Below are 12,419 nucleotides of genomic sequence, written 5' to 3' on the forward strand. Positions count from 1 at the left end.
TATAGTCCATTAGGTTTCCCAGCCCAAAATTCAATTATCACACATTTGACAGTTTATACCCTTTTATTTAATTAATCTCTTTTAGTCACCAAATCAATTCCTAATTAATTTATGACTAATATCAATTAAATAAATATGATTTCTCCTTTAATATATTATTCTTATAATATATTAATAAACCATAATATTCTCTCTCTCTCTCTTTCTCTCTCTCTCTCTCTCTCTCCTTAAATTACCTTGTCAAGTTGCTTTGGAGAAGGCAACCCAAAAGGACCATGCACAACCGGGTCAAGTACATACCAAATATAGTTACGGGCTTAGACACTAATCAAACACTATGTTTGTAACATGATATTGCACTTACATGCATTATGGTTAATTGTAATGCTACTTTGGTAATTAGTTTTTTTGGCTATGTTACTGCACATTAATAATCAACATTACACTTACATGCAATCAAATTGACAATTTCCTTCCTTGCTAATATAATACCCATCACATTAAAACACAACATCAAACTTACATTACATATTATATATGTTGCATTTTCTTTTCCCAACATTACATACAATCATAGGGAAAATCCTTCAAAAGCTATAACAAAAATGGGACTAAAACACATATTCCAAGTCACAGATTCCCCCCCCCCCCCCCCCCCCCCCCCAAATGCTTCTTGATTTTTTACTTGAAAAGGTAACACACCATGAAAAACAACCAACTCAGACAAAGTAACCATTTCACCATCATCAATCTTGCTTCGAGATTGTTTCTTCCACGCAACAACCCCGAAATCACAACAGTTGACCTAGGGTACATGGGAGGGTCGAACCATCCAAAAAAGCTGCATGTTCCTCCTAACCTTGAGCATGACCAGAATCGACGACCTGGGTTCAAATCAGCCCACGATGTCACCAAAATCGTCGGCCTTCCACAGTGGCATATCATCATTTTCTTCAATTTTGGAATAGAATGTGAGTGGGGAGGGAAGAACAGAGGCAAGGAACGAGAAGTAGAAGGATACAAAGGCGGGCCTTACATTATATACTCTGATGCACAACAAGATGAAAAGACAAATCTACCCCTTCACTAATGGTTCAAAAGTGACGGGGTTAGGGTCAAGGACCAATCGCGCAATTAAATGAAACCTTACGGACCATTCGCGTGACTTTTTACTAGAATGTCCTCAAAGTGTGATATTGTGTAAACCACATGGACCAATCGTGAAATTTTGTCAAAAAATTATTATGTACCGACCTAACTCTTGCACCTTTGCACCGTTTTCATTTGTCATGTCATTTGTGTTTGTAAGAAAGAAAGCTGAAATGGGCTAATATCCATTACGACGATAATGCGAGAGCCCAACAGCGAGTATTGGTCTTTCTCGGGCGGGTCCTTCATTTCCATATCATGTATCTCCCGCTTGCCGCTTGTTGGAAATAGCAGCTATCGCATCTTTTTGAATTGTTGATTGTTCTTCGGTTTTCCTCAAAGCCCAAGAAAATCCATACGCCCTCAAATCATTTTTGTTACACTCCCAAGTTCATCTCCTCGCAATCTTCCCTCGTTGATCGTCCATCATCCATACATTGCAGGTTCTTCTTAATGCGATATCTTTTTTCTTTATTTATTTCAAATTATCTTTTCTGAAATTGCGATCTCGACTCTTCCCCCATCCCATGCATGACTCAGTTCTCTCTCAATTCCAAAGCCATAAACATCTACATACCAATTTGTCAACACCGATGAATGTTTCTGTATTTAAAAACCCTTGCTTTTTTGGGGGTTGGCGGTAGCAAATTAATTCTTATTATGCTAATGCTGTGTCTCTGTCTCAGGGTTTTGATTTTACAAGTGGTTAAAACTTAAAACCCTATTTGAGAGATCGAAGGGATAATTTTTGCTATGGGCTCTGATAAATCTTTGTGCAATGGGACACTGGATGTCTCCGTGACCAAAAAATTTGGGCAGCGAGTCCAGAAGATGGTGTCCGAGGAATGTCCTGTGAAGAAAAGATGTAGTCCGCGGTTAAGAAAAATCCCTGAGGGTAAAAAACCTTTTTACGGCCCTCCTCGCAAGGCCTCACAACATCACCCAATCGACTTTATCACTTCTGATGCTGCAAAGCTTGAGAGTTTATTAGAATTGCATGAGAAAGATGCTGTTAGTGTTGCTGAAAGAAAGATCAAATGTCCCCCAACAAGTTGTAAGCCAAATCTTGTAAAGAGCATGGTGACAACTTTGGATGCCTCAGCCTCAGCTTCAGCTTCTTGCATAACTAGCAAGGAACACTCCCCCAAAGGTGGCTTGGAAACTTCAGATTCGGCTACTGACAAGAAATCATTGGATTGCTCATATGTGGCTCACACCAGAAATGATAAAACAAGGGTCAAAAAAGCTCTTAGAATATACAATAAATATTACCTTCACTTTTTCCAGGTATTTGCCATCCACAACTTAACTTGTATGACTATTATCTCTTGTTTTTGAGCATTACTTCCGGCAGTAGGGCTGAGTGCACCTAGTACATGCGTTACTACCAATTATTTGACCTATCCAAGTAGTAAACCTATGAGCAACTAGGTAAGACCTATGTTATGTGTACTGATCATCTGACATCTGTTTTAATCCCAAGAGATCCTTCTTTTGCATGAATTGTTTGATTCTGTGGATCTGATTGGTGGTGGCATTCATCATTGGGGTTTGGGAGGCGTAGGACAGACACAAGATAATTTGATAACACCCATCGCTGCTCATCACAGTTATTCTTGTTTTTATGTATTTATATTAAGTTTATCCTGTGAGAGCATAGTAAGACCATGGGAAAATTGATGGTTGTAGATGCATCTTGTTTTTGTTTTATTATCTTTTGGTCTAGGGATAATTTGTTTTTTTTTTTTATTATCGTTTCTTACTTCCTCACCATCAATACTTGGTTGTCATTCATCTTTTCTACTTTGTTATCTTATTTGGTTGTTAGTTGTTATTGATATCAATTTTACTAATTTTGTAACACCCATATAACCTGGAAGGCAGCAATTTAACAAAAAAGTGGCATGACCTACGCATATAAGCATGTAATCTTCATAGCTTTAAACTTGTTTTATGCATACAAATATATAGACAGCAACCCAGCGAAAGAATGATACAAAAACGGTATACACACACACGTACGTATACACACCAATGATTTGGCGTGCTACTGCTTAAAATTTGTCAAATAAGCCATCTCCTGTGTGGTATTTGTTTCCAAAATATGGTATCAACATCTTGCTGGGTTATTGTTACCTTATCTTTACCTGCAGTCAGTTGTGGTGCAATAGTGGTTATCGGCCTGAAGTGAAATACATAAGCCCAGTTTATAATATAGCTTTCTTAAGTTCTCAAATTTGAACTTTGGCCACCAAAGTCCCATTTTCTCAAATTCTGCCCAAAGTTTATAATTCAACTATTAATACTTTACTTAATATTTCTCCCAAACACTTTTATATCATTAATTATTCTTGACCAATATACCGAAATATATTAAATATCTATTTAAATTAGATAAAATAATACATGTGGTGCAACTACACCGATTTATTTCTATAAAACCAACTTTTTGATAGGTAGGACGTCTCCTGAACATTCAGTTACAAAGAACAATGCTCTCCTATCTGTTTGCCTCTTTATTTATACTACCCATATCACTTATTCTCCCCACTCATAACTCGCTTCTCAAGGGTAACCTCTACCTTTACAGTTTTGTAAGTAACTCCCTTATTTTGTTACTATTTCCTTTGAGTCTTGACTTTGACTATCTCCTTCTAGAATATGTAAACTGTAAGGAAGAGTCTAACATTCACCTTGTCCGTAAGGTGAAAGTTCATAAATTGATAATTAACCATTTCAAATTCCTCCCAGGGGCAAATCTTTCCATGTAGTCAAATACATCCCGTTGCCTGGGACTTGTTTCTTGACACTCTAGTACCTCTTCGGGTTTCAACATACTGTTTGTGTAATCAGGGTTTAATTGGTATCAGGTTAAATTGATTGATCCTCAATCAAGTGTTGGTCAAATCCTATATATATATATATATATATATATTCTTTTTTAGTTTAGCTTGTTTTTGTGTATTATGATAGCTTTCACATATTGGTTGAAGGTATTGGAGAAGTTGTTTTTCTGTTCCTAATAGTACTTATGTGTTCACTTCTGTTATTCAAGATTGTATTCGATTATGATTGTAATCTCACTTTTAGAACTACTTTTGTTTTGGTTATAAGTAAAAGTATTTTTATTGCTAAGTATTTACAAGGTAAAATGTGTGAAATTATAAGGGTGCGTTTGGTTGTAGAAAACTGTTTTCATTTTCTAAGAAAATATTTTCAGAAAATAGAGTTGAGTTTTCGCTTTCAATTTTCAATGAAAATTTTAGAAAACGCGTTTGGTTGAAACTGGGGGAGTTTTCATTTTCCATCTTGAAAATTTTGGAAAACTATTAAAATCACTTTTCTAATTTACATACAATTTGGAAAACTGAAAATTTTCATTTTCTTGGAAAATTTTGGAAAACTGAACGAACCAAACGCGTTTTCAAAATTTCCGTTTTTCTTGGAAAATTTTCCTAGAAAACTGAAAAATTTTCCACAACCAAACGCACCCTAAGTATTTTGTCAATAGTGCTTGATGCATCATGCTTCCATCCCCTTAACGCAGCTGATGCTTTTTGGAACCAAGGTTTGGTGTGGTAGGTATTGTTGGTTGTAAGGGATGTTTGAGTGTGATGAAGTGGGCGAGAATTTGCTCAATCTATCCACGACGGACTGACGGACTACGTAGATGGTGCCCATCCGGTAATGCTTCAAGGAAGTCTGTTCTGTTCTAAACTCACATTAGAAGACCCAACTTTTTATCTTGTTCAATTCCTAACGAATTCTTTCATGTACTTTCGATAACTATTTGTAACGTCCTTTCTCCAACATTATTGGCGACGTCTGTGATAGGACGGACGGTATTCACGAAATTCGGGATCGGGATTGATTTTCGATCAAATTCGGTTTTCGGGAACTTTACAGGTTTCGTCCCACACTCATCCCTATCCCTATATACTTTTTGCCTGTTTGTTCAGCAAGCTCCGATTTAATTGTTTTCAACAACTCATTTTCATGTATTTCTTTTTGAATGGCATCCCATTGATACATTTTCATGTATTTCAACAACTCATTTGTCAAGCAGTTTAGGGCACAATAGCAGTTTGCTCTAAAAATCCAACTATTTGGATCAGTTTCGAATCGGCTCCCTTTTATTACCAAGAACAAACTTGTCTCTAGTCCTGTCAACGATCCCTATTCCGAGATCTTCCTCCTTCTGTAAATGATGATTCGCCCTGATTTCCTTTTTTTTTCCTCGATTCTTCTTGTTATCAAACCAATGTACTAAGTTGTTGAATTATGGCTCGTACACTTCCTTCCAAGAAATCAATCTTTGATTGTACTGAAGCCATTCACTCGATTTGCTACAGATCTTGTTACCATGGCCGATTATGGCTTTGGTACCAACTGGTGCAATTGCGGCGATTTATTTCTGTATAACCTAACTTTTGAGAGGTTGTAACTCTGAGGAACATTCAACTACAAACTGCAAAGAATAATGCTCTCCTATTGGTTCACCCCTGTCCTTATACTTACCCTTCCCAACTAACTCACTTCTCACTTCTAACCTCTCACAAGTCGCAACTAACCTTACAGTTCTCTAAGTAACTCCCATGCTATGTAGCTAATTCCTATGAGTCTTGATTTTGACTGCATTCATTATCTCCTCCTAAAATATGTAAACCATAGGCATAGGGAAGGTCTAACAAAATTCTTAAAGATAACTCAATACCTCATAAGTTCGAGGGCTTTATAAATTCCTAACCTTTTGTGTGCTATATTTGCTCCAATAGATTCTTCTTAGTTGTTTGCATTATTGCACTGACATTAGAAACACATGCAGGAACAGGGTGTATGTGAATATGATGGTAAACGACTTGCAAAGCATCTTGATCTAAAGGTAATTATATATTTATTTATTTTTTTGCATAGTTGTGTTGTTGGTTGCATTTCATTTTATTAGTACTGAAATATGATTTGATTTCATGAGTTCACATGTTCAATCTATGTTATTGCTGGATTGCTATGGACTTCACTAACATGAAACACATGCAGAAAGAGGGTATATGTGTGCAATCTATCAAGCGTCCTGATTTGAAGGCCATATCTAAGGTATCTTTTGTTTGCTTTACTTTGCATGGGATTGTAATTTATGGAAAATAATTGCACTTACATGGGTATTTATTTTATTTTTTGAATCCCAGTTGGTTTATGTGCTGTATGTTGCAGTGTTTTACTTGTTATGGCATGTGGTCTAGTATGTGGGTGGGAGGGAGGGAAACACCTTTTTGTATGTGTTGTGGGATGCTTTAAAGTTTAACTTTTTTGTGTGGTGTTTGGTATGTATACTGATGGTTTTGACCTGTAAATGATGCAGATGTTGGAGTTTAATGAAGTTTTGTACCCTACAAAAAGATTTGGTCACTTGCCTGGTAGGTGAATAATTGCTTAAATGTTATCTTCTAAGTACTAAGCACTTTCGTGCTACAACATTTAGTTTTTCACTCTCCCAACCCATAAGGGGCTTAACTGGTAGGTGAATAATTGCTTAATTTCACCAAATGGTGGAGGTGGTCTGGACCAATCACAACTTTTCTGCCATGCCTTGTAAACATCTCTTCTTTTTCCAGGTTTTCTCTATAGGTACCTTGGTAATTGGTATTCTATTCTATACATAGGTAGCTTCAAAGTGTTGTTGCCATGAACCCACTAATCATACTATGTGTGACATATGAACTAATTTCCTCTCCCTTTCATATAATATTATAGTGTCACCAGGTGTTAAATCTCAACTTCTTATCCTAGTCTCTTGGCTCGTTAATATTATGTCATCCATTCCGCTGTTTAGGCCATACAAAATCATCCTTTGGTCCACAGACTTCATTTTGATCTATGAGCTTTTCAAATATTGGTAATAGAAACACATTGTTGAGAAAAAAACATATATATATATATATATATATATATATATATATATATATATATATATATATATATATATATATATATATATATATATATATATACAAGGGCCAACCGCAAGTTGAAGAAGAATATAGTTAATCTTGGCCGTCTTTGTAGTTTGTACATAAACTCATTGAAATTTCCATGACAAAACATGATTCAATGTTCGTTGTATCTACAATGCATAGAACATGCTTCAATGTTATTTCCTTCAGTCTTCCTTTTGTTTCTATTTTCCTTTTTCCAACCTTGAATCAGAAAATCCAAATGGACTTTTCAAATGATATTTGGTGAAAACTGAATTACTAACAATTATAATGGATTTTTCAGTTAAGGTGTCATTTGATGAACTTTTGGTGTTTAATTTGCAGGTATTGACATTGGTTATCAATTCTATTCACGAGCTGAAATGGTTGCTTTAGGTCTTCATAGTCACTGGGTTAATGACATTGATTATATGGGAGAATCGTACAGCAAAATGGTATCCAGATTTTTTGTAACCGTTTATCACTCTTTCTCTGTAGTTTACATTTCTTTAGTATTTGCAGGAGGAGTTCAAAGGGTACACATTTCCATTAGCTGTGGCAGTTGTATTGTCGGCCCAATGCGAAGATGATCTGGATAACTTAGAAGATATTGTTTATATTGGTCAAGGTGGAAATGATGTAATGGTTAATAAACATCAAAAGATGGCATGTGGTGATTTGGCTTTAAAGGTGAGTTTTATCTGCTTCCAACATTCCTTTTATAATCATTTAACTAATAGTCTTTAATCCCATTGGTAAATTAGATACATGGTGTAGTGTTGCACTTGCATTAATGTTGATGATAACTTGTTTCCTGATGTCGTATTCTTTTGTTTCCTGATGGCTGATGGCTGAAGCCTGAAGGAATTTTTATTTTAAGGAAATTGCTGATTTTGACCATAAAAGTAAAAACCGGAAACACCAATATATTTTGTTTATGAGTATTAAATAAGGCTGACTGCCATGTTGGGCTATTGTAAGCTATGAATGTGATTTTTGCATAGCTGATTCTGTCACAATTTACTCACAAGTCACAAGTAATAAGGTGCAAGCAAGGGGATGAGAACATCTGCCACCATCGTCTGATTAAAGTGAACGTGGCATTTTCCATTTAAATATATATATATATATATATATATATATATATATATATATATATGTCTGTGATTGTATGTATGTATGTACACAGAACAGTATTGAACATTGTGTGCCTGTGAGGGTTGTTGGAGGACACAGACACACAAGTACAAGTGAGCATCAGTCGTTGAGTTTGAGTTTGAGATTATACACGTATTACGGCTTGTACAAGGTGTCTGAATGCTGGCCTGCAGAAGGTGTCTCCGCCTCTGGTATGCTTGTTTATAAGTATCGCCTGAAGCGCCTTCAAGGACAGCCCAAATTGACAACCAATCAGGTTACCTAATTTCTCTTTCTTTTTTCCTTCTTGTACATCCAACATACATTTTATCTTATTCTTCATACAATCTGTTTCATCACAATCACATATACAAATGTTGCTCTATATGTCAACATAGATTTTAATGAGGCACTAAAGGTAACATAACAGAGATTATGATGGTGTCCTGTGTAGGATGAAAGAGTTAGTGTGACCCCCCATCCTTGTGAATAATATAAAAATAGTAACTATTTGAGGGGGGTTTGATAAGTTTCACTGATGTGATGATTCAGTATGGATGAATATCCATGTGCCTTGTTATGCATTGCTTATATTAATATCTACTTTGCATTTGAATCGATAATAATACAGGTTCAGTGCAGCAATGGCCGTTCCTCAAGGGTTCCTATTAAAGCACCTGAGTATGACTATTACATTTAATAATGCATGGCTGTGAACATATTTACTGCTTAAAAATGATGATGATGATGATGATGATGATTATGTTTGCAAGGTTGGTGTGCCTGGATATAACTGAAGGTCAAGAAGATGTGTGTATACCTGTTATCAATACAATTGATGATACCATTATTACCGGTAAGTTTGTCTGTGCAACTGTTATTCCACAGTTTGCATGTCTTACATTTGATTTAATAACACATTTTTTTAGCATCAAACCATATCCAATACAATGGCAAATATAGCATACACTCTAAGCTACTATATCTATATGTAGTATTTGTAATTGTCAGAAAAATCTAATTCCATATTGATATTGATTGTCTTGAAAGACATCATCATCCCTTTGACGTTCCTGTCTTGTAACAAACCAGTTAACTTTTTGTTACCTTTCAATCTGGATAAGTATGATATTGACGAATGAATGAAGGTGGGATGATACCTTCACTGATTGCTTCCTGTTCTGTTTGTTTGTGTAAGTTTTAGTCTCCCTTCTTCAGCTGCAATTTGATACTTGTCGAGTCTTTTTGTTTGGATAGTGATGCCTAAATGATCTTTTTACTTACATAATGGAGCCTTGCATCTCAAACCTTGTTTTTATGGTTCATCCACCACACAAATCACAATCACATGACACATGGTTAAGTTGAAGTCAATAAATAAGTTGACTACTGAGATTGTTATGACGAGTTTGGTTGTAGCAAATAAATTTGTGTTTATGGAAGTTGTTTTGAAAATATGATAGGGTTTACATATACAAAGTATAATCAAGTTTTGAGCAATCTGAGCCTCCCTACAAATGCTCAAGGATGCGAATGCAAAGGAAATTGTACGGATCCAAGGACCTGTGCTTGCGCTAAACTTAACGGCTTTGATTTTCCATATGTACGAAGCTCTGGGGGCAGGTATTGCTTTGCTTTGGTATTCAACACAATGCATATATATATATATATATATATATATATATATATATATATATATATATATATATATATATATTTGAGAGTTTATTTAACATACTTGTAGATTGATTGAAGCCAAGGATGTTGTGTTTGAATGTGGGCCAAACTGTGGATGTGGACCCGGTTGCATCAACCGCATATCCCAGCGAGGGATAAAATATCAACTTGAGGTTTTTTTTTTTTTTTTTTTTTTACACTTGAGTATTATAGTATTATGCATTACTAGTTAGTTAGGTGATTGATTGATTAATGGTTATGGAAACAGGTGTTCCGTACCTCCAATAGAGGATGGGCTGTGAGGAGCAAAGATTTTATCCCTTGTGGTGCCCCGGTGTGTGAATATATTGGAGAGCTGAGGAGGACAAACGAGCTGGATAATGTTGCTGAAAATGATTACATATTTGAAATCGATTGCTGCCAAACAATTAAAGGGATTGGAGGAAGAGAGGTAAATTTATATATATATATATATATATATATATATATATATATATATATATATATATATATATATATATGATATACATAAGATATATATAATGTAACATGCATTCTGAGATGGAGATATTTGGTATAAATTTCAGAGGAGGTTGGGAGATGTATCTGAATCTGTAAGTAGTCAATTGGATGAAAAGAGCATGAATGAGGGTGAGGCTGAGTTCTGCATAGATGCAGGGCGTGTTGGAAATGTTGCCAGGTTCATCAACCACAGCTGCGACCCAAACCTTTTTGTTCAATGTGTTCTAAGTGAACACCATCATCTTAGACTTGCCCGGATACTTCTCTTTGCTTCTGACAATATACCCCCCATGCAGGTACGTTTTCTTGATTATTATTAAGTAAGCTTTTTATTTTATATTATGTTATATTATACTGATGAGATTGTTTGTTTGAATCAGGAACTTACGTATGACTATGGCTATGCCCTTGACAGTGTTGTAGACAACAATGGCACTGTAAGGACGCTGCCATGCCATTGCGGGACATCAGATTGTCGCAATCGATTGTATTAATTACTCTCTCCCTTTTCTTTACCAATCGATTGTATTAATTATTCATGAAAGACCTTCTTCCTTGTGTCTATTGGATATGTTATCATCTTAACAGCTAATAACTTTTTCCCCTCTGAAGTCGAACTTATCACTGTTGTAAACTCTTAGGGTATGATTTATTTTTTAAAATTTATATTTATATAAAAAGAATATATGCTTGATCATGTCCAGTTCCGTCCCCCAAATCAAATATAATTATTTAAATATACAATACATTACATGTGGTTTAACTCGGATCTGTAATTATACAATATATATGTAGGTTTTTTTGAGAACCAAAAGATTTGTAAAAACTTGTGAACTCATAATCAACTCATCACTTTTCAACATCAAAAACATCGATCTTATCCAAATGGTGTGTCTAAATCATATTTAGACTAAAAAAAGATTTGACGATTTATTTTATTTTTATTTTTTTGGTTTTTTTTGTATGATTGTTGATGAGCACAATCAACAGCTATATGAATTGCTGATTGCTATGACTGCTGATTGTGTTCATCAGCAGTCCGTACAACTGCTGATTGTGCATGTATGTAAATTTAAAAAAAAAAAAAAATCGTCAAATCTTTTTTTTGAGTCTAGATATGGTTTAGATGCACAATTTTGAGAAAATTAGTGTTTTTAGTGTTGAAAAATAATGAATTGATTATGAGTTCGTAGTGTTACAAATCTTTTTGTTCCCACAATAACTTATATATATATATATATATATATATATATATATATATATATATATATATATATATATATATATATATATATATATATATATAGGAAGGATCATTTGAGAACTCATAGTTTCCCGATAACTAAAAGTGGAACGTCAGATCAAAAAAACGGAAGATCAAGATCACTTGTGACATTTTTGTAAATAAATAAAATCTTATAGGGGCGGGGGTATCTTAAATTAAAAAGGCAAGGGTATTATAGGAAACACAAATTTAGTCTCTAAATATTATTAAAAGAGAAATCTTATGACATCATCTAAAACAATTTGAGCCATTGATTGTGTTTTCTTTATAGGTTTTACACCCTTAGATCAATTTGCTTACATCACCTTGATCAAACAAGAAGTCAATCCGTTATATTAGGAAATTAACTGTAAGAATTGAATGAAAATGATATTTGAATTCTTTCCAAACTTACAACTACAAAATTGGTTCCTTATTAATGTAAACCTTAAATTTAGGCTGTATTTCCATTTAAAATTACTTTCCAAATATATTATATGTTGAAATCTCGAAAACTATTAATTTCAAATTTCAAAAGTTTCGGATATTATTATGAACCTATACACTTTGAAGCACAATATCTTCTATTTTAAGTTTAAACGAGATTTCAATTGATTACCAACTAATTTTCATCATATTGACTTGTATATATATTTCAAACCTTTTTAATAATCGATTTACACAAACATTATGTCATA

General features: G+C 34.5%; 1 protein-coding gene across 2 annotated transcripts; it reads left to right on the forward strand.

Moving 5' to 3' along the window:
* Positions 1–1,372: 1,372 nt before the first annotated feature.
* Positions 1,373–11,154, forward strand: LOC145100853 (histone-lysine N-methyltransferase, H3 lysine-9 specific SUVH4-like). 2 transcript variants are annotated; one of them, XM_079037973.1, is made up of 15 exons: positions 1,373–1,592; positions 1,836–2,436; positions 5,975–6,031; positions 6,187–6,243; positions 6,509–6,563; positions 7,467–7,576; positions 7,635–7,811; positions 8,311–8,535; positions 8,890–8,939; positions 9,032–9,114; positions 9,722–9,881; positions 10,003–10,108; positions 10,204–10,386; positions 10,523–10,753; positions 10,838–11,154. In XM_079037973.1, the coding sequence occupies exons 2-15, from the start codon at positions 1,903–1,905 to the stop codon at positions 10,949–10,951; spliced, it is 2,142 nt and encodes a 713-aa protein (XP_078894099.1). In that variant the 5' UTR covers positions 1,373–1,592; positions 1,836–1,902; the 3' UTR covers positions 10,952–11,154. The 2 variants fall into 2 exon arrangements, with proteins under 2 accessions (XP_078894099.1, XP_078894100.1); XM_079037974.1 differs by having other exon boundaries at positions 1,375–1,592; positions 7,644–7,811.
* The last annotated feature ends 1,265 nt before the right edge of the window (positions 11,155–12,419 follow it).

Source organism: Lactuca serriola, chromosome 4 (assembly GCF_051521515.1).
Source record: "Lactuca serriola cultivar US96UC23 chromosome 4, Lser_US96UC23_V15, whole genome shotgun sequence".
Taxonomy (NCBI): domain Eukaryota; kingdom Viridiplantae; phylum Streptophyta; class Magnoliopsida; order Asterales; family Asteraceae; genus Lactuca; species Lactuca serriola.

What these genes read in the sequence shown, in the direction of transcription:
- LOC145100853 (XM_079037973.1), top strand. Translation starts at nt 1,903, where the DNA reads ATGGGCTCTGATAAATCTTTGTGCAATGGGACACTGGATGTCTCCGTG. An exon ending in ATTTGAAGGCCATATCTAAG is followed by an intron (nt 6,244 to 6,508) that starts GTATCTTTTGTT and finishes TAAATGATGCAG; the next exon opens with ATGTTGGAGTTTAATGAAGT. An exon ending in GTTCCTATTAAAGCACCTGA is followed by an intron (nt 8,940 to 9,031) that starts GTATGACTATTA and finishes TATGTTTGCAAG; the next exon opens with GTTGGTGTGCCTGGATATAA.